This window comes from Pinus tabuliformis, chromosome 6 (assembly GCF_031772625.1).
Source record: "Pinus tabuliformis cultivar Carrire ecotype Pingquan chromosome 6, CPIR1, whole genome shotgun sequence".
Taxonomy (NCBI): domain Eukaryota; kingdom Viridiplantae; phylum Streptophyta; class Pinopsida; order Pinales; family Pinaceae; genus Pinus; species Pinus tabuliformis.
This window is the reverse complement of record NC_142292.1, coordinates 803993300-804015713: the sequence shown is the minus strand read 5'-3', so window position 1 is coordinate 804015713 and position 22414 is coordinate 803993300. Positions and strand designations below refer to the sequence as shown.

At 37.9% G+C, this 22414-nt stretch overlaps 1 protein-coding gene across 1 annotated transcript; it reads left to right on the top strand.

Annotated features, from left to right (window-relative positions):
- The first annotated feature begins 20523 nt into the window (after positions 1-20523).
- Positions 20524-21525, top strand: LOC149261239 (uncharacterized). The gene has a single exon (XM_089368241.1). It carries the CDS (start codon positions 20524-20526, stop codon positions 21523-21525), a length of 1002 nt encoding a protein of 333 aa, XP_089224367.1.
- Positions 21526-22414: the final 889 nt, after the last annotated feature.

The window sequence follows — 22414 nt, the reverse complement described above, 5'->3', positions numbered from 1 at the left end:
GTTATGGTTTTATAGCGAACCCTGAAAGTTAGGGTTTCAACAAAATGTGAACAAAGAACAAGACATATGACAGAGTTAAATTCAATCTAATGATTGATCTTCCTAATAAGAATATTTTACAATTTAAAACCCTAAACATAAGAATCTTTTATGATTTAAAACCCTAAACACAAGATAGTTAGCAATACGAAGAAAGATTTCAAAATCATTTTAATGAAAAGGTTTTTGCTGCAAATCTTATAATGACAGTCATACTTGGAGTTTCACTTTTACAAATATTGTAGGGTTTCCTTAAAGTGCTCTCTCTAAACTTAATCCCGATTTTATGCCTACAACACTTAATGACAAGTACAACCAAGCAAACTATATGATACCAAAAATGTGATGTCAAATGTTAATCTAGGGTTTATAAGCAACAATGGAGGATGGAATCCTAGGCTTCCCAAGTAAAAAGTCTAGGTCTAGCAAAAAAAAATTCTTCTACTTCAGTTATCACTAGGTTTACTATATACCCTAGATTACCTACAAAACTTAGAAGTAAAGATTAGGGTTAGGGTTTCTATATGAAAAGGATTGTCATGTGTCATTTGGGATTTATAATTTTCAATACCAACATCATATGTTAGATTCTTAAACAAATAAACATGTTGTACATACCTCAAGGTTGCATGCCTTATAGAACTTGATGCATTTTCCTGCAAACTGCACACATATGGTTAAGTGACTAAAATATGAAAAATAGTGTTGATACTTACTCGAAGACTTGATGATAAAGAGATTTGTTACACTTCTTCACTGCATATAGATTCTTTTGTAGACTCGACCCATGGTCTAGAACTTATTGTCTTTCAAACTGTATAGGGGAAATGACTATGAATGTTGCTTAGTGATTCAAGATGACTAATTAAGTCCTTCAAGACACTAAAATATGCTACGGAAGTTATCTTTCATTGTGTTTGATAGAATTTATCAAACAAGTGTATTTTTAAGAGGATTGATATATGTATACTTCAAATTTCAGTTTCCCTTAGGTAACAGTTCAAGTTTTGGACTGTGTAAATATATATGCTATAGGACTATCAATATTTTGTCACAAGATCATGCCCTCTAAAAAATTGAGTTCTTATTAAGAGGATATACAAATAAGACTATAGGAAAGAGCAAATATGATAGTTATGATGATAGACCAGTCTTAGAACTATCGGATTAAAGTTCCCTTTCAGAATTTTGGCCTTTTGAGAAGGTAGCGATGTCTCTACTTGAGGATTACCATTATAGATTTAAAATGAAGTCAATATTATCCTCCAACAAAACAAAATATTTAGTACCAAACCTTATGTTGGCATTGATGATACAATTGTGGTGTAGTGTTGTTGGTTGGCATTGATGTCCACCTAGTAGTAGGACGATAGCCCTTTTGGAGATGCATGTGTTGCAGGTGCATTGATGATGTTGTTGTTAGTTGCAGTGGTTGATGGTTGGCATCATCTATTGCATATGATTGTGTTGCAAGTGGTTTGAGTGTGTGACATATTTTCTTATGTCAAATGTTATGGTATGTTGATATGGTAGATGCTTGGATTGTTAGTTTCTGATACTTTGAGATTTGTGCAGGTGTTGGAGAGTTGTGGAGCAGGTTGGTAGAGGTATGGACTGATAAGCTTTTGCTTTTTATATACTCTGCCACAACTACACAAAAACAGTTTTATGCATGCAGTTGTAAGCCTTTAACTACATAGATGCAGTCTTATGATTGCAGTTGCAGCCGATTTATTGATGTTTTTGTAGTGTCCCAAACGAAGGAAATTTGGAACAAACCCTTCAAATCAAATTATCTAGCACTTAACAAGAAATTGCCATGGAAACCCAAACACCAAAAATTTTACTGAAACCATAAACCCAGAAATTGCATAAAATCTCATTAAAAATAACAAATGAGGAATAATGAGAAATGCAGAAACCAGAATCCAGCTTTATTATATATAGATAGATGCCAATACAATAGTTGGGAATGACCCTCTGGTCTCCAAACTGAAACAGAAAAACAATCACTACACCAGTGGATTCTGAATGAATCCACCAAGGGGAGATGGGTGCTTGCCCAATATCTCTAAATCACCTGAGGGTTTTCGACCTGGGGCTATCAATGGAGTATAGAACCACATTCTAAACCCCTCATACAAGAAACAATATCAACTCCAAGATGTCCCAAATGATCTTCTCCTTCTCCTTTTATAGAACTGATGGATAGATCTCCAAGCATCTTATTTTATTATTTTATTATTATTCTAGAAGCTCCTCCATTGACTTTATCTTAAGTGAACCCCTTTTATTTTATTTTATTTTACTTAAGTCACTTTTGGCCTATTTCCTCTAATTAATTATTTTTCCTTAATTAAAGTCATTTTTAACTAAGGAAAATGGTAAATCTCCCACCATACTCTCTTCAACCACTGGAAGTCACTTCTCAACATCCCATCCTGTAGATATCCTCGTTCTGGTTCCAATGAGCTATTACACTGAGGTGTTCCATCAATTATCCACCCTCGAATGCCACCTCAAGCATAATTAATTAAGTTATGCAGATAATAACCCCATTTTACGAGAATTATCAGAATGTCACAGAACCAAAAACAAGATGTGTGAAACTGCTCATAATGATGAATATGCCAAGCGAATTCCATTAGACCCCATAGAAACTCCTCAAAACCCCATCGAAACCCTTGATGACATAAACCTGCTCCACTGACCTGGCCATCCCCTGCCTTGCAAATCCACCTTGGTTGTACATTGAAGAAGCATAAAAATGGGGACATTACAGTGCTCCCGCCCCAAGATTTCTTGCCCTCAAGCAATCCAAATATGTGGACCAATCTGGTGGCCCAACGCAACTGAGACCCAATGCCCGGATCCCATACGAACCTCTGGTCCACGTCATGCCTCCAAGCTATCGAAACATGACTGGATCATCCAATACCTGGATCCCACGACCATATCTGAGTCAACCTACTACTAGTAGATCCACCTGGATCCGAATGCCACCAAGAGAGAGCATCAATGCCCCATGGCTCCTGTTGTGCTATAGCTCAGCTGTGAATGTTGCCCCACCAACTGCATACCAGCTCATCACCTCTCTCCAATCCAACCTCGAGCATAGGCCAAGGTCATCCCAACTCTACTGATGTAGCGATAATGCTATGGAAACACTAGTGAACTGTCGGTCCACCTGCCACTGCTCACTGACACATATAGTAACCTCCTCATCTAAGTGCCCCAAGGGTGTCTACTCATCCTCCATCCTGGGCTCAACATGAGCCACTAGCTGACTCTCCAAAAATGGCTCATCCCACACACTGTGCATATCATCCTCCTCATGTCCTTGCACCTCTAGGTGATCTTCATGTCGGGCCACCACCAATGGCTCATTTCTGAAATCCTCCTGAGTGTCTTCTCCTTGGATTTCTTTACGCATGGAATCAAATTGTTTCTCACCATCTGCATTCATAAAACATAGAGGAAAAGGTAGGTTGATATCACACAATTGTTCATGCTCCTTAAAGGTGTTTTCATGCAAGTTAAAGCATTCTACATGCAGCTCCTGCTCAAACATGGGCCCTTCATTTCTTTGTTGACTTGAGTTTTTTGTCATTCCTCGCTCTTCTTTAGCTTTTGCTTCTCTTCCAGTTTTACATGTGTGATCTAGTGTCCATGCTCCTTGACATGTGAAGCAAATATTCTCTCTCCTCATTTGATTTCAGCTCTGCTTTGGGAGATCTTGAGATTGCTTCTCCTTTGGTTCCTCATCCTTCCTAAATTTGAACCCTCACAAAAATATTCTCGTAAAATTTCTCGTGGCGATAGGGTAAGCACTAAGGGCTACAAGCTACCTCAGTGACTCATCCATGAGCCAATAAATTTTAAAATTTAAAGCTCCCCTTACTACTGTTGCAAAGCCCTAACAAAATAACCCAAATAATTAATTCACACTTCCTAGAAATTATGTTATTGTTGTTGAAGATGAATTGGTGTTTTTGTCATCAATACTACTCCAAAAATTCTAAAACTTTAACCTGAGGCTCCTCACGTCAAACCCATAAAAACCTAGAAATGGTTTGGCTTAAATCCAAGCCAAGATCAATCTCACCAAGTGGTATGAATTACCCAGTTCATTGATAAAATAAAATGATTAAGGAACATTGGTTTACAGCCAGCACACCACCTAGAAATTTCTGAAATTTTAACCATGATCTCCTCTCATAAAACCCAGAAAAACCCAGAAAACTTTTGGGTAGATTCCAAAATATACAGAAAGACCCAATTTAGTACAAGTTTCCTACTCCACCCAATTCTGCACACTGCTCCAAATAAGATAAATTAATATCACAATGCTCCACCTATTCAATCCATCAAATTCACTAAAAAGTCACTGGAAACAACAATCTTGGCACAAAAACAAAAATTCTGCAACAAAGGATGACTTTGGCACTTCCAAAATAAACCCTCGAATACTTAAAACTGAAAACCCGAACCCACAGGTTGAGCCATGTTTGATGCTCTGATACCACTATAATGTCCCAAACGAAAGAAATTTGGAACAAAGCCTTCAAATCAAATTATCTAGCACTTGAAAAGAAATTGTCATGGAAACCCAAACACTAGAAATTTGACTGAAACCATAAACCCATAAATTGCATAAAATCTCATTAAAAGTCACAACTTGAGGAACAATGAGAAATGTAGCAACCAAAATCTAGCTTTATTATATATAGATAGATGTCAATACAATAGCTAGGAATGACCCTCTAGTCTCCAAACTAAAACAGAAAAACAATCACTACGTGTGTGGATTCTGAATGAATCCACCAAGGGGAGATGGGTGCTCGCCCAATCTCTCTAAATCGCCTGAGGGTTTTCGTCCTAGGGCTACCAATGGAGTATAGAACTACATTCTCAACCTCTCATACAAGAAACAATATCAACTCCAAGATGTCCCAAATGAACTTCTCCTCCTCCTTTTATAGAACTAATGGATAGATCTCTAAGCCTCTAGAAGCATCTTATTTTATTATTTTATTATTATTCTAGACGTTCCTCCATTGAATTTATCTTAAGTGACCCCCTTTTATTTTATTTTATTTTACTTAATTCGCTTTTGGCCCATTTCCTCTAATTAATTATTTTTCCTTAATTAAAGTCATTTTTAACTAAGGAAAATGGTAAATCGCCCACCATATTCTCTTCGGCCACTGGAAGTCACTTCTCACCAATCCATCCTATAAATCTTCTCATTCTGGTTCCAATGAGATATTACACTGATTTTTTCCATCAATTATCCTCCCTGGAATGCCACCTCTAGCATAATTAATTAAGTTATGCAGATAATAACCCTGTTTTACAAGAATTATCAGAAAGTCACGGAACCAAAAACAAGATGTGTGGAACTGCTCATAATGATGAATATGCCAAGTGAATGCCATCAGACCCCATAAAAACTCCTCAAAACTCCATCAGAACCCCTGATGACATAAACCTGCTCCATTGACCTGGCCATCCCCTACCCTCGAAATCCACCCTGGTTGTACTATGAAGAAGCATGAAAATGGGGACATTACAATTTTATGTGTGTAGTTGTAGATGTAATTAAGATTTGGTTTCTCCCCCTAATATTGAATATGAGTACAACAATACCTTGTTATTTTTCCTTGGTATTAACATTACCATAGTATTGGTATGTGTGTGGAATAGGTTGGAATGTGGTATTGGTTTGGAGGTTACCATCGTATAGGTGTCCTAGGTATTGACATAATCATAATATTTGTCTATGGTATTTGATTGGAGATTACCATTGCATAGGTGTCCTAGGTATTGACATAACCATGGTATTTTCCCATGGTATTGGTTTAGAGATTACCATGGTTCAGGTGTCCTAGGTATTAGCATAACCATGGTATTTCCCGTGGAATTGGTTTGGAGATTTCTAGAGATTATTTTGGCATATGCTTGTTAAATAATATGGAGTTTTTTTGTTGATGGTGTGAGAGAGTGAGAGGGTGCTATAATGTTCTGTCTAGCATATTGTGAATCTATAGTTGTGTTGATTTGGGGCTATTATCAAATTTATTATTTTTCATGTTAGAGCGGCTACTCGGTTACTCATGTTGAGAAAGTTTGAGAGCCTATTCTAAAACATGTGGAAATGTGGTTTGTATCGAGGAGTTGGAGGCGTAGAGACTTCATGCTTGCATAGACTAGAAGAAAATGATTAGAGGAGGAGAATATCAATCTAATGGTAGTTGGATAGTCCAATGAATGTTGGTCGAGGCTCGTTGGTTTTGGAGGCTTCTAGTAGATGTTTATCTGTGGAGTCGTGTGAGTAGCTACTTCTCAACTGATAGATGTTAGCACACTATGGTAAGAGTCGAGTCTTCCAACTAGTGGGTGTTAGCTACTCCATGTGCAAATTTGTTCAACTATTAGTAGAAGATTTGAGTAGCAACAACATCGGGTGTTTTTCTTCCCTGGAGAGGTTTTTCCACCCAAAAACTTGTGTCCATTTATGTGCATGTCTTTTATACTATTCATGGTGCTTTTACATGTTGAATTTTTGTTTGTTTCATCTGTTAGCTAATGGGTTGTTGATTCTTGGTTGTTTTGATAAAAAAAATTAAGATAATAAACGCTTGCACTATTGGTTCACCCCCCCTCTCATTAGTATTCTCATTTCCAACAATTAGTATCAGAGCAGGGTTCTCTCGATGAAGCTTGATCACTTGAGACCATATCGTGGGCCATGGTGAAGAAAAAGAGGAAACAATCTCAGAAGAAGAAGGAATGCAAAAAATCATACACAAATCAATAATGCTGCAAAATCTGAAGAGCCTCTCTTCCTAGTAAAAGGTATGGTAGATAATATTTTCAGTCATAATCATTTTTCTTGCCAATATAGCGATGATGAATTTGGGGCCATTGAAGAAGTTGATAATCAATGTTTTGAAGTTGATTCCTCAAGATGTAAGGAAGGCATATTTCCAGTGCATGAATCTGAAGATGAAGAGCTCAGGAGATTAGTGACCATTGCGGCCGAAAACAAAGCACAAGCAAGGCTAATTGAGAATCTCACTTTAGAGAATAGAGATCTGAAGAAATTGTTGCAAATTCTTAAGGAAAATGAATATATTTCCAAGAAAGAAATTTTTGATCTTGAAAATCAATTGGACAAAACAAGGAGAACTAAAGACCAGATTGGCAACCAACTCAAAGATCATATGAGAAATTGCAAGAAACTTGAAGTAGTATTAGAAGAATTAAAATATAGTTTAAATGGAGCTAAAGAGACAATGACTGAAAAGCCCAAGGCGTGAATTTGTAGCAAAAATAAAGAAAATCATCATTAAAATCAGAAGTTGGAGAAGGTGACAAGGAAGGGTTTGAGAAATGCAAAGGGTTTTAGTTGTCGGAAATTTGGGCATGTTTTAGGGAAATTGTAGAAACAAAAATACAAACAATTTCAATCAAAACAAGTTGCCAGTTGAAGAGAAATCACAAGCAGTCATTCAAAGAAAAATGGTCCCATCAGTTTCTAGGTACAAAAAATGATTTTATGGTTATTGTTACATGTGTAATGATTTCATCCATAAATATGTTGATTTTAGGTTTCATGGCACAAGTAGCAAAAGGCATACCAAAAAAATATTTGATATTTTTCCTCCTTTTCTTAGGCATATAAGGTGTTTTATTTGTGATAATATTAGTGATATGGCCAAATAATGTAAGCTTCCTATTGCCATCTTGGAGTCTGGATGGAAGAAAATGAGTCATGGTGTAGATGCTGTCATCATGCATCAAAGTAACCTGCAAGAGAAATTCTAGAGCATATGGAGAAGGAAGGAGCAAAAGGAAAACTGAGGCCAACTCAGCACCAGGGGGAGAATGAAACAAAATGTGTATAATTAAGGGCAATCTCCTCTAAGAAAAAGGCTCATCAACAGTTGGTGTAAGTATTAATCATCTCTATGTTTTTCAAATGCATGAGTTGGATACTGTCACATAGCTACATGTTTCTTCTGAAAAAACCAAGTTTGAATCTTATGGGTGTACTGTAAGAAATGGAGAAAAAAATACATGCATTAGTATTATGATAAATAAAATCACACAAATGATACATCACAAAAAAAGGGAGTGTGCATAGTTGCAAAGAGCAGTAAGAAAATTTAGTGTATATGCATAAATTGGTTTTGTTCAATAGGATGCAATGGGATCCTTGCTTTTATGGGTGGTTGAATGTCTAGTAAGCGTGAATTGGAAAAGCACAATTTAAGTTGTGAACACATTCAAGGTGAGATCATAGTGGCTAAGTTGTGTGATATTGCTACATGATATGCACAAAGGTTGTTTTGATCCAAAAGGAAACCACGTGCATAAACAATGGAATTGGCATGGTTTTAGTCATCAAATGTTATATGGATTTGGTCCGAAAATATTGATTGTATATGGCGTGTGTTTCAACAGAGATTAAGTTTGTTTGATTGAGATGAAGTATGGACATAGTGATAGCTTGATTTAATGATCGATCAAAAGTAGAGGATGGAAGCACATGACAGAATGAGTGGGTAAACATGGAGTTGTAGAGGGAGAGTGATTGGTGTCAAAGGCATATGGTTTGTATGTATTAACCCCCAGTGTGATCGTAGTAGTGGATCCACATTGTAATCAATGAGTCACATTAACGATGAATCATTCATCCAATGCACTTAACTTTATGGGTGAAAATGAAGGTGTGAAATAAAAGAAAAATATATCCAGTGCATTGTTCATTGATAGAGCAGCAATATGAGGCTTCACTAGGGAGTAATACCATACCACGTGGGTTCATATTGGGGGATATATATTGAGGTAAAAATGACATAATATATTGAGCATATATTAGGGGGTAAAGGGTTTTTATATTGGAAGGTATAAAAAATGAATCTCAAATTTAATGAAAAATATAAAGGGGTATAAAAAATGTTAATGAAAAAATAAATACCTACAATATCTAGTGAAAGTAGAGGTTTCTTTAATTTGGAAGGTGTATTGGGTTCGTATTGGTAGGGGGTTAAATAATGTGATTTTTAGAGGTATTTTCCAATATGTAGTCAAATTAGGGATATTGTTTAGTATGCCACGAACGCACGTGATATGTCAAAGGTTCATTGAGTGAATCCCCCATGAGAGCAACTAGATCGACTCCCGGGTGAGATGCAGTGCACATGAAATTCATACATAGTGTACGATGCATTTACTGGTTGTGTGCGACTAGGGATGGGTCCATATGATGCAAGAGCATGAGGCTTTAAGACAAAAGGCTTTGAATTTTATTCCAAAAATACAAAAAAAAGTTTACAAACAAAGGAGTGGGATCCTTTAGTTGTCACTTTACAAAGCTTTCTAGATAGGATTTGAGCTATAATTCACGGATTTGGATTATCTTGTAATTAATTCAAGTAGTTAGGCTTAGTTGATATTCTCGAGGAGAATATCATGCAGTTTAGATAAGATTAGGCAGTTTTGGTCCATTGACTTAGGATCTGGTTGTTGTATGTACAGGTATTTATGTAAGTTTTGAATTAATGTAAAGGGATTTGGCTGAGGAGGATTTGATTGTAAATTTTGGAATCTCTCTATATCTCTGTGTATATTGTGCATGAATGGTCAATCTTGGAGGTTTTAATTTCCTTCGAAATAATTCTGAGTTTTGTTGATTTCCAGTTTGGGCCATTTAGAACTAGATTCAGTATAATCCTGTGTTATTGCATTTAAATATTCACTTACTGTGTATCAAATAGTCTGGATATGTTTTAAGAAATATAACTTACAGAGAGGATAAACTTGGTGGAAGTGTAAATTCTTAGTGGAACGAAGAAAACCCTAACAAAATTTGTGAGAACCCCAAGAGAAGATCTGAACCGTTTGATTGACAGGCAACAGATCTAATGGTGATCGCGTGCTAACAAGCGCGGACGTTAATTCCAAAAACAGATGCGATAAATTATAAAACTAAGTTAATATCTAAGTTAATTGTGACCGTCCGTTTGAAGGAGTCAGATCTGATGGTGATCGCGTCGAAAAATGCACATGAATTAATATAAATTTTGGAAGCGATATTTTATCAACTGTGGTTTAATCCAGTTGAATTCTGGATCGATCACAGCCGTTCATTAAGAAGGGACGAGATCTGATGGATATCGCTCCGGAATATGCACGTGGGTTAACTTAAATTTCGGACCCGAGAAGGCTATGAACTGTAGTTGTATTTCCTTTCGGTTCCGTGGGAAAGGTGAAGGTTTGCCATATATTAGGTAAATTAACCAGTTCTGCTATTTTAGCATAATAGATAAAACTGGAGGTTGATGACTGATTCTCCAAAGGAAACCTGAGAAGAAGTTCCACCCGAGCTTGAGGAGATCGTTTCTGGTTTTGAACGATTATCCTTAACACCTGCAACTAGCCCACCATTAGTGGTATCAGAGCAGCCTATTAACATTGAGCAGGATCTCAAAGATCAGAAAAAGAAATCCAACATGGCTTTCAGAGTTGGAGGAAGACGTGGTGGTGGTCGAAGAAGAGGAAGACCAGTTGCAAATGCTGAAGTGTTGGAAGCTATGCAACAGATGCAAGCTAGACTAGAAGCAGTGGAAATGGGAAATCAAGGAGATGCAGATGTTGGAGATGTCAGTGAGCCTGAAGTTGAAGCTGTAGAAGAAGAGGAACTTGCAGAAGTTACTCCTGAAATGAGATTCTTTAAATCAGTGTTGGGATCCACATCTAAACCCAGACTTGAGGGTTTAGTTTATACAGGAGGTTTAAACCCTGAGGAGTTGATAGATTGGATTAATGACATGGATAAATTCTTTGATTATGAAGAAATGGAAGAAGGAAAGAGAGTGAAATTTGCTGTCAGAAAATTGAAAGGACATGCACCACTTTGGTGGGATGGAGTGCATGCAAAAGGAAAAATACTTGATAAGCAGCCAATTAAAAATTGGAACAGGATGGTGGCAAAGTTGAGAGGCAAGTTTTTGCCAAGTGATTATCAACTTTCATTATATAGACAAATGCAGAATCTCAAACAGAGGTCTTTGACAGTGAAAGAATACACAGAGGAATTTTACAAGGTGAGCATAAGAGCTAGACAAATTCAAGATACAAATGAGAAGGTTGCAAGATACATAAATGATCTCAGAATGGAGATCCAATATGAGATAAGTTTGTTGTCTCCTAAAATAGTAGAAGAGGCTTATCAGATGGCATTGAAGGTTGAAGAAAAACTCATGAGGAAGCAATCTGCCAGAAGTAGAGGTACTTTCCAAGGAAGGGGAAGTCAAGGTGGTAGAGGAATATCTACAACACCTAGAGATGGAGCTAGCATCAGCTCGAGTCAACATACACCCAGAGAAGGTGATGCAAGTGGCAGAAGGAGTTTTTTCATAGGAAGAGGAGGTAGAGGCAGAGGAAGAGAAATCAAATGTTACAGATGTAATAAGTTGGGACACAGAGCCTATAAGTGCCCAAAAAATGCAGGAACAAATTAGAGGAGTGTAATTATTGCTCAGACTGGAGAAGAAGAAAAGAAGTGCAAGAAGAAGAAAATGTACTAGAGAAAGGGGAATCTTTGGTAGTTAACAAAGTTTTGTTAAAACCAGCAAAGGAAGTTGTTGAACCAACATAGAGAAAGACTTTGTTTAGGACTATGTGCAAGGTTCAAGGAAAATGATGTCAAATGATAATTGATAGTGGCAGTACTGATAATTTGGTCTCTACAGAAGTGGTGGAGAAGTTGAAATTAAAGAAAAAGAAACATCCAACACCTTACAAGGTGTCATGGCTTCAAAAAGGACATCAGTTGTTAGTGAATGAACAGTGTGAAGTGGAGTTGTAGTTGGGAAAATACAAAGACAAAATTCTGTGTGATGTGATACCTATGGATGTGTGTCACATATTGCTGGGAAGACCTTGGCAGTATGACAGAGGAGCTATGCATGATGGGAAAAAGAACACATATAAATTTGGTAAAGATGGTATTAATCATACATTTTTGCTTATGGAAGAAGAGGATGCATCAAGAAAATCTAATCCAAAGACTCTATTGCTGAGTGGAAAAGAATACTTGCAGCAAATTGAAGAGGATGAGGTAAATTTTGCATTGATTTTCAAACCCAAGGTAATATTACTTCCACTAAAATTTTTGATTTGCCAATTGAAATTCAAGAGATGCTGGAGAATTAGTGTGATATCATTGTAGATGATTTTCCTAATGAGTTACCACCCATTAGAAAAATTAGTCATCATATGGATTTGATTCCAGGGGCAAATCTGCCAAATAATGCAGCTTATAGGATGACTCCCACAGAAAATGAAGAAATCAGAAAATAGGTTCAGGAACTGCTAGATAAAGGATTGATTAGAGACAGTTTGAGTCCTTGTGCAGTACCAATAGTGTTGAGTCCAAAGAAATATGGAGGCTAGAGAATGTGCACTGATTCAAGAGCAAGCAACAAAATAACAATCAGGTATAGATTCCCTTTACCTAGAATTGAATATTTGATGGATTGTTTAAGTGGAGCAATATGTTTTACAAAGCTCGATTTAAAAAGTGGTTATCATCGAATAAGGATTAGAGAAGATGATGAATGGAAAACTTCTTTTAAAACAAATGAAGGACTGTATGAATGGATGGTAATGCTTTTTGGGTTATCAAATTCTCCTAGTACATTTATGAGACTTATGAATGAAGTTCTGAAAGAATTTATTGGTAAATTTGTAATAGTATATCTGGATGATATATTAGTTTACAACAGATCTAAAGAGGAACATATGAGACATCCGAGTTATGTCTTACAGAAGCTGCAGCAAGAAAAGTTATTGCTAAATTTAAAGAAATGTTCCTTCATGAAGGAAGAGTTGGTATATTTGGGCTTTTTTGTTTCTGTTGATGGATTAAAGATGGATCCAGAGAAGATAAAGGCAATCATAGAGTGGCCTTAACCAAAAAGTGTTTTTGAGGTAAGAAGTTTTCATGGTCTTACTAGTTTTTATAGAAAATTCGTAAGAAATTTTAGTAAGATCAATGCTTCTATTATTGATACTATAAAGAAAGATAAACATCCATTTAAATGGATTGTTGAAGCAGAAAATAACTTTCAGCTGTTGAAAACAAAGATCACTGAGAAACCTATTTTAATTTTGCTTGATTTTAATAAACCTTTTCAAGTGAAATGTGATACTAGTGGAGAATCTATTGGTGGTGTTTTAAGTCAAGAGGACAGACCTAAAGCTTATTTCAGTGAAAAACGAAATGAATCAAAGAAGAAATATTCTTCTTATGATAAGGAATTTTATGCAGTTGTACAATCATTGAAAAAGTGGAGACATTACTTGATGTCTAAGGAGTTTATACTTTGTTCAGACAATCATGCATTGCAGTAAATTATGCAACAGCCAAAGCTTAGTCAGAAACATGCAAAATGGGTAGAATATCTTCAAAGTTTTAATTTTGTATTAAAGCATATAAATGGCCAATCAAACAAGGTAGCAGATGCCTTAAGCAGGAAAAGTATCTTAGTTCAGGAAAGTCAAATTCAAGTGTTGGGTTTTGATTTTCTTAAGGAATTATATGAGAAAGATTTAGATTTTAAAGAGGAATTTGAAGCTTGTAAAAATCATGTTTTGTTAGACAGAAGTAAGTGGCTGGATTTTTTCCTGCAAGAAGTATTGTTGTTTAAAAGAAATCAGCTGTGCATACCAAATTGTTTTATGAGAGAAAATTTAATCAAGGAGAAACATAGTGGTGGACTTGGAGGACATTTTGGTGCAGACAAGACTTATGAGCAGTTGAACTGGTTTTATTTCTAGCTGAACATGAGATCTGAAGTGGAGAAGTATGTGAAAAATTGTAAAGTCTATCAGTATGCAAAGGGAAGGAGACAAAACACAGGTTTGTATGTTCCATTACCTATTCCAGATAGACCTTGGGATATGGTAAGTATGGACTTTGTTTTGGGTTTACCAAAAACTCAAAGAGGTAATGATTCAACTTATGTTGTGGTTGACAATTTTTCTAAAATGACACATTTTATTCCATGTTATAGAACCAGTGATGCTACTCACATTGCTAATCTGTTTTTTAAAGAGATTGTAAGGTTGCATGGGTTACCTAAGAGCATTGTTTCAGACAGAGATACCAAATTTTTTGGTCATTTCTGGAGGACCTTGTGGAAGAAAGTTGGTACTAAACTGATGGACAGACTGAAGTTGTAAACAGAAGCTTGGGTAATCTTCTGAGAAGTCTTGCAGGTGAACATCCAAAACAGTGGGATCAAATTTTGGCACAAGTTGAATATGCTTATAATGATTCTCCTAATAGGAGTACAGGGCAGAGTCCATTCCATATAGTTTATGGAATGCACCCAAGAGGAGTGTCTGAATTGAGAGACATGAGAAAAGCTTAAATGAGAAGTGCTAAAGGAGAATATTTTGCTTCAGAAATTCAAGCAATACATGAACAGATAAAACAACAGTTACAGGATAACAACATAAAGTACAAGAGCAGAGCAGATTTGAAGAAGAGAGAAGTTAATTTTGAGATTGGATATTTGGTTTTAACACACCTGAGGAAGGAAAGATTTCCAAAAAGGGAGTATAACAAGTTAAATTTTAAGAAAATTGGACCATGTAGAGTCTTGAGGAAATTTTCTGCAAATGCATATGAAATTGAATTACCCCCTGATATTGGAATGTCTCTAATTTTCAATGTTGTTGATTTGTACAGGTATGAAAGTGAAAATGCAGAGGATACAACAGAAGATAAGGAATAACAAGAGGTTGATTGGGTAAAATAGTTACCAACAACAAAGGCATTGCAACCAGAATAGATTTTAGACAAGAGTGTTTAAAAGGACAAGAGGACAGGAGTATTTTTAGTATTTGGTTAAGTGGAAGGATCAACCAATTGCTGATGCTACCTGGATGACAGATGCCATGCTACAGAAGTTGGGAAGTTTTGTAGAAGAGCTCATGGACAGGAGCCCACGAAGAATTTTATCCTTAGGAGTCTGATGTAGGAGCATGAGGCTTGAAGACAAATGGCCTCGAATTTTATTCCAAAAATACAAAAAAAAAATTACAAGCAAAGGAGTGGGATACTTTAGCTGTCACTTTACAAAGCTTTCTAGATAGGATTTGAGCTATAATTTAGTATTTGGATTATCTTGTAATTAATTCAAGTATTTAGGCTTAGTTGAGATTCTTGAGGAGAATATCATGCAAATTATATAGGATTACGCAATTTCGGTCCATTGATTTAGGATCTCGTTGTTCTATGTATAGGTATTTATGTAAGTTTTGAATTAATGTAAAGGGATTTGGCTGAGGAGGATTTGACTGTAAAGTTTGGAATCTCTCTGTATCTCTGTGTATACCATGCATGAATGGTCAATCCCGAAGGTTTTAATTTCCTTCGAAATAATTCTGAGTTCTGTTGATTTCCAGTTTGGGCCCTTTAGAACTAGATTCTATATAATCTTGTGTTATCGCGTTTAAATCTTCACTCACTGTGTATCAAATAGTCTGGATATGTTTTAAGAAATATAACTTACAGACAGGCTAAACTTGGCAGAAGTGAAAATTCTTGGCGGAACGAAGAAAACCCTGACAAAATTTGTGAGAACCCTAGGAGAAGATCTGAACCGTCTGATCAACAGGCAACAGATCTAACAGTGATCGCATGCTAACAAGCACAGACGTTAATTCCAAAAACAAATGTGATAAATTATAAAACTAAGTTAATAGCTCAATTAATCATGACTGTCTGCTTGAAGGAGTCATATCCGTCAGTGATCGTGTTGAAAAATGCACAGGAATTAATATAAATTTCGAACGCGATATTTTATCGACTGTGGTTTAATCAAGTTGAATGCTGGATCAATCACAGTTGTTCATTAAGAAGGGATGAGATCCAACGGATTTCACTCCAGAATGTGCACGCGGGTTAACTTAAATTTCGAACCTGAGAAGGCTATGAACTGCAGTTGTATTTCCTTTTGGTTCGATGGGAAATGTGAAGGTTTGCCATATATCGGGTAAATTAACCAGTTTTTCTATTTTAGTAGAATAGATAAAACTAGAGGTTGATGATTGATTCTCCAAAGGAAACCTGAGAAGAAGTTCCACCCAAGCTTGAGGAGATCATTTCTAGTTTTGAACGATTATCCTTAACACCTGCAACCAGCCCACCACCATATAGGCAAATTATTTTCATATATCAAAAAAGGGATACACACCTGTACGTGGGATGTGATTTTTGCAAAGGTCATTGGAAAGAAAAGTAGTTCACATAGTTACCTCGATGATATGTACATAGACTGTGGTTGATATTTTCTACAAAAAAGGTGTTAATCTAGTCCAAAAATGATAGTTTTATGATAAATGTGGGAGATCCACCAAAGCTATAGTGAAATGAGAAGGAAATATGTTCACTAGAAAACAAAACAGATTGATTAAGAAAAGAAAAGAAAATAAGTAGTATAGAAATGGTTTTGAATCAACCCAAATAGGTTGCTCAACTGCTTCCTCAAAAGAGGATGGCTCAGTCTCTATAAGCTCAGCCATTAGAGCCATGTATCCAGTGTACCTCTCTGGTTGCCACCTTTTCCTATGTAAATTTGAAGGAGCTCCCACATTATCCCTCGCATCCTGCATAAATCTATTAGCTTCTATGGCTCTTTTCCTACCTTCTCTAGATGGTTCTGCTTGAGTGGATATCTCCACTTCACCTCCTCTTCGATCCTCCATTTGTGGCTACTCCACAACTACTTGAGGCTCCTCCTTTGGAGCTAAAGCTCCTCTTCTGGTGGGATATGAAATTCCCTCACAAGAGAGAACGACATCCCTTTCTCCTCATCAAAGTTTACATCCCTTCACACAACTATCATAATGAGGGAAGGTAAGTACACCTAGTAGTTGTGTGCAGTTTTGGTGTAACCCACAAAAAATTCCAACTCTGTTGTCGGCTCAAGTTTCTTCATCGAATCTTTGGAGACATGGTAGTAAACAAAGGCTCCAAAAATTATAAAGTGAGACACATCTGAATTTCTCCCCGAGAAATCCTCCTCCGATGTAATCATATCAAGAATCTGATGAGGACTCTAGTTCTACAAGTAGACTATTGTGTTACATGCCTCTGCCTGCAAACAAAATGGAAAGCCTTGGTCATGTAGCATAGCTCTCGCAACTCCCACAATGCTTCGATTCTTCCTCTTAGCTACCCCATTCTATTATGGGTTGTGGGGTGTTTTCAACTCTCTTTGAACGCCTTCTTTTGCACAGAAATCCTTGAAGTCATTTGAAACATACTCACTTCCATTATCGCTCCTGAGAGCCTTCACCTTCTTACTGGTCTCCTTCTCAACTAGTGCCTTGGACTCTAAAATTTTTGATAATATCTCATCCTTCTTCCACATGAAGAAGATCCAATACTTCCTTGAGAAATCATTAATAAAAATAACAAAGTATTTATGTCTGGCAATGGAGGTTGTCCAAAAGGATCCAAAAACGTCAGAGTGGACTCTTTCCAAAATTGCATGTGATTTGTTGTCTCGATCATGGAATGTATATTTCACATACTTCCCAAAGGTACAACCATTGCAGACATCTTGCAGCTCAAGTGATCCTTTAGGGAGGTCAGTGGTTATTTGCTGCATAATCTTTAAGGCACCATGATACAAATGGCCAAATATTGTGTGCCAAAGTTCACTGACATCGTGATTTTGCACTATCTCTTCCTTACTGCTTAATGCAACACAATCTTCCACATCAAGTTTATATAGGTTCTTCACGCGAACACTGATCTGCTTCGCTTGTCTAGTGGCTATGTGTCTCAGAAAGGCTTTATCTTTGCTAAAGATCACATCATAGCCACGGTCTTCCAAGACTGCCACAAAGATGAGGTTCTTCTTCAGGCCCGACACAAACATGACATCTTTGAGGCGAAGAGGGGATCATGGCTCCATCTTAAAGGTTATTGTACCAATCTTGGTAGCATTGTACCTTCCGTCATCCCCGAGGTCAATATGCATCTGGAGATCTTTCTCTTGCAAGTCACTGAAAAACTCTCTACACCCTGTCATGTGGAACGAAGCACAAGAGTCCAAGTACCACACACTCTCTATCATAGTGTTGGCCATGCATGTGATAAGGGTGAAGTCTAGCTCAAATTGTGAAGCCAAGGCTTCACTTGCTGCTCCTCCTGAGTTCTTCTTGCTAGACTTTTTGGGTGGACACTTTGTAGCATAGTGCTCATGACAATTGAAGCATTTGATTTTGGACAAGTCTTTTTTTCTTACTGGCTTGTGTAATTTCGTTTATTTTCAAATTGGCACATATTTTTTTAAAAACAAAATATTTTAAGAAAATTCTTTTGATAGAAATCACATAAGAGAAATTTTTGGTTGATTCGAACCAACAAGTGTGCTTCATCATGAGGACCAAATATTTTCTAAATAAAAATTATAATTAAAAATAATAATAATTATATATATATATATATATATATATATATATAATTATCTATGCAAATTTTAATTAAAATTAATCTGAAAAATATCATGAAAAAAAAAAATTTACTTTCTCTTTATCTTTGCACCATATACAATCTTTTATCTATTGTAAATTTATAAGTTTAAACTCCAAATAAATTAACTAATTCATAGTTGGTAAATAAATTTATCTCGCAAAAATTTTATACAAATCAAATTTTAATATATATTTATATTCCTTATTATATAATTAAAGTTCACTTATTTTAAAAAAATGGAATTTATTTTCATCTTCATATATATATATAATTAAAATAAAATATGTAAATTTACAAGGTTAATAATTATGATGTGTGAAAAGGAACGTTGCGGAAAAACTCGCGTTTGGACTCGCGTCTGAGACCTAGCCACCGCACTGCGCCCCTGCCTGGCTCGGCCCTCGGCCTGCTGCCGCTGGTCCCCTGCGGGCCTATGTGTCGCTCCCCTTCACGGTGCCCTGCGCGCTGTGCCTCTGTTGGAGCTCCCCTGCTTGTCTGCGATGGCTTGCGGGGTTTGATCTGTTGCTTGGCTGCTCCAATGGATCCGCCCCCTCTGCCTCCCTCTCCCGATGCAGAAGCCTTTCTTAAGCTCCTGGAATCCCTGCCAAAGAAGAAAGCCTCCGAGGCCGCGAAATTCGTTAAACGTTTGGATGACATTCTAGAGATTTCTCTGCCCCCGGAGGGTCCGATCAAGGTCACCCTTTCGCTGGCTGAGAGAGCCCTGGTAGGCCAATTCACGGGCCTCTGGCCCTCCCCCAAATCCACGGAGAATTGGATAGCTAGAAACTGGGCTCCTTTGATTAAGAATGGAGTCACCTCGTATTTTCTGGGGAAGGGTTTCTTCATGTTTGAATTCACTGATAAAGAGGACAAGGATCTGATATTCCGCAATGGGCCTTACTTCATGGGTCCTCAAGGGTTGTATCTTAACAAGTGGACGCCTGATTTTGACCCCTTCGTGGACGTTCCCACAGCCGTTCCTGTGTGGGTTAGGCTGCCCAATCTGCCTATGCATTGCTGGAACTGGGAATCTCTAAAGCACATTGGTAACACCTTGGGTAAATTCATCGATCGTGCAAATAACAAAGACCAATTCGACTGCGCAAGAATCTGCGTCGAAGTAGACTTGGAAGTCAGCTTACCCAAGGCAATAAAGATTAGGGTTGGAAGTTGGTCCCATGTTCAGAATCTGGACTATGAGCAGCTCCCGTTCAAGTGTAGGAAGTGTCAGGTCTATGGCCACTTTGCTCGAAACTGCCTAAAGAACACTGAAATGGAGAAAGGCAAGGATGAAGGTTGGACCCAGGTCAAAAGATCCAAAAATACCCACAGAGCCAACCGTCCAGGCAATATGAAAGGCATTGCTTCACAGGCTGGCCCTAGCAATCAAACCCCTGTCAAGGAAGAACAAGGAAACAAATATACTCCATTAAGCACAGCTACGGAAGGTTCCCTATAACCAGATCTCCAGAAAGAAGGACCAACCCCCAAAGAGCCCCCCATGGGATCGATCCAAGTGGAAAGTAATGAAGACATATCAAAAGAGAACCCCATTGTAGAGATAGAGGAGGTGCAAATTTCGGAGGAATCAGAAGAAGAAGGAGCAATAGAAACCTCGCAAACCTCGGCCAGAAGATCACTGAGGGGTCGGAAATCAGCGCGGGAAAAAAGAGAACAAGAGACCTACAAAGACAAACTTCAGGGTAGTCGACCAACCTTTGAGAAGCTCTTGGAAAATACCCTGAAGAAGTACAAAACCAGCCCCCGAGCTCTAAAGGAGCTCACTCTTCAAAATGCAAGTGATGAAGATTGTCTCCTGGAACTGCAGGGGTTTGGGGGCAGAAAAAAAAGAAGAAGCTATAAGAAGTCTGATAAGAACTGAACAACCTGACCTACTCCTCATCCAAGAGACTAAAATGGAGGATTATGCCTTCCTCCAGATCGGCAAGAAGCTGTGGAAACAAAGCGAAGGTCTAGCAGCCTCAGTTCGTGGTGCTTTTGGTGGACTGGGCTCCATCTGGAATGTAAACACGATCACAAAGCTCAAGGAAGTTAAAAATACTCACTGGTTATTCACAAAAATCCATCATATAGACTCGGATACGACATACTCCCTCATCAATGTGTATGCTCCCGTCAGCTCAGCAGAGAAAAAGAACTGTTGGGATTCCATCAGGAATCTGGCAGCTACTGAAGACTTAGATAACATCATCATCGCAGGAGATCTCAACTTAACATTATCAGTGGCTGAAAAACGCGGAGGAAACATCGTCAGAGATCCGGCGTGGGAATGGGTGGAGGACTTGCTGATCGATTGGGATATGATCGATATCAAGCCTTCGGCTGGGAAGTATACATGGACCAACAAAAGAATCGGGCCTGGCCACATCGCTGCAAGGTTAGATCGCTTTCTTGTCCAAAGCTCTTTTCTCCTTCTTGGTTTAGAATCTAGAATGAATATCCTCCCTTGCAGTGTTTCCGATCACCGTCCCATCAAACTCGAGCTGTTGGCTCATCTAGATCAAGGTCCCATACCTTTCAAGTTCAATACCCACTGGACCAAGGAGCCGTCCTTCCTGCCGTTGATAAATGAAACCTGGAAGCTCCCTGTCAAAGGCTCTGCATTCTTTGTCTGGGAAGAGAAACTCAGGAGAGTTAAATCTGCTCTAAAGTCCTGGGTAAAATCTTTACCAAACCTTGCTGTGGAAAGGAAAATGATCCAGGAGCGCCTTAAATCTCATCAACTAGCTTCGGAAAACGCTGAGATCACTAAAGAGTTACTTGACAGGGAGGCCAATCTTCATCGCATGTTCCTCAAGGCTAGCTTGGTAGAAGAAGAATTTTGGAGACAAAAATCTCGCAGCCTTTGGCTCAAGGCGGGAGATAGAAACTCATCATTCTTCCAAAAGAAAGCTTAGGCCCGAAAATGCTTCAACTCCATCTCAGAAATCAAAGTTGAGATCATTATTCATAGAGACACCAGAAGCATAAAAAATGTGGCTTTCATCCACTTCAAAAATCTCTACAGTGATGATGAAGCCGTCGATCACCCTCCTTCTATCGTGAATGAGGTGCCCGCCTTGGTTTCTGAAAGAAATAATCATTTCCTGGATGCTGAGATCACTAACAATGAAATAAAGGCCTCTCTCTTCGCTATGGAACCAGACAAGGCCCCGGGCCCCGACGGTTTCACTGTCGGTTTCATTCAAACCTGTTGGCAGATAGTGGAGAAAGATCTATGCAGAATGATAAGGAAATCCAAAGAGTGCCAGAAAATTGGGGGAAGCACTAATTCGGCCTTCCTGGCCCTCATCCCCAAGGAGAAAGGAGCCAACTCCTTCAGCCGGTTTCGTCCTATATCTCTATGCAATATAGGCTATAAGCTGATCACAAAAGTTATTGCCAACAGACTAAAAACCATTCTTCCGAATATCATTCCTACGAATCAGGGAGGATTTATCAAAGGAAGACAGATGGTGGACAACTTTGTCCTGGTCCAAGAGGCAATCCACTCCAATATGGCCCGCAAAGAGAAAGGCATGGCTGTCAAGCTAGACCTAGAAAGTTCCTTTGACAGAGTGAGACACAGTTTTCTATTTGAGGTTCTGCACAAATTCGGGTTTGATCCCAAATTCGTCAATTGGGTTAAGACCTGTATCAGTGAGCCCTAGATAGCCCCTCTAGTGAATGGGAGAGCCTCAGATTTCTTCAAAGCCTCTCGAGGATTGAGGCAAGGGTGTCCATTATCCCCCCTGCTCTTTGTCCTCCAAGCTTTCGTCCTCAGCTTTCTTCTGATCAAAAAGCAAC

Bases quoted from the DNA above. Each gene is read 5' to 3' on its own strand.
- LOC149261239 (XM_089368241.1), top strand. From the start codon at position 20,524: ATGGAGGATTATGCCTTCCTCCAGATCGGCAAGAAGCTGTGGAAACAA.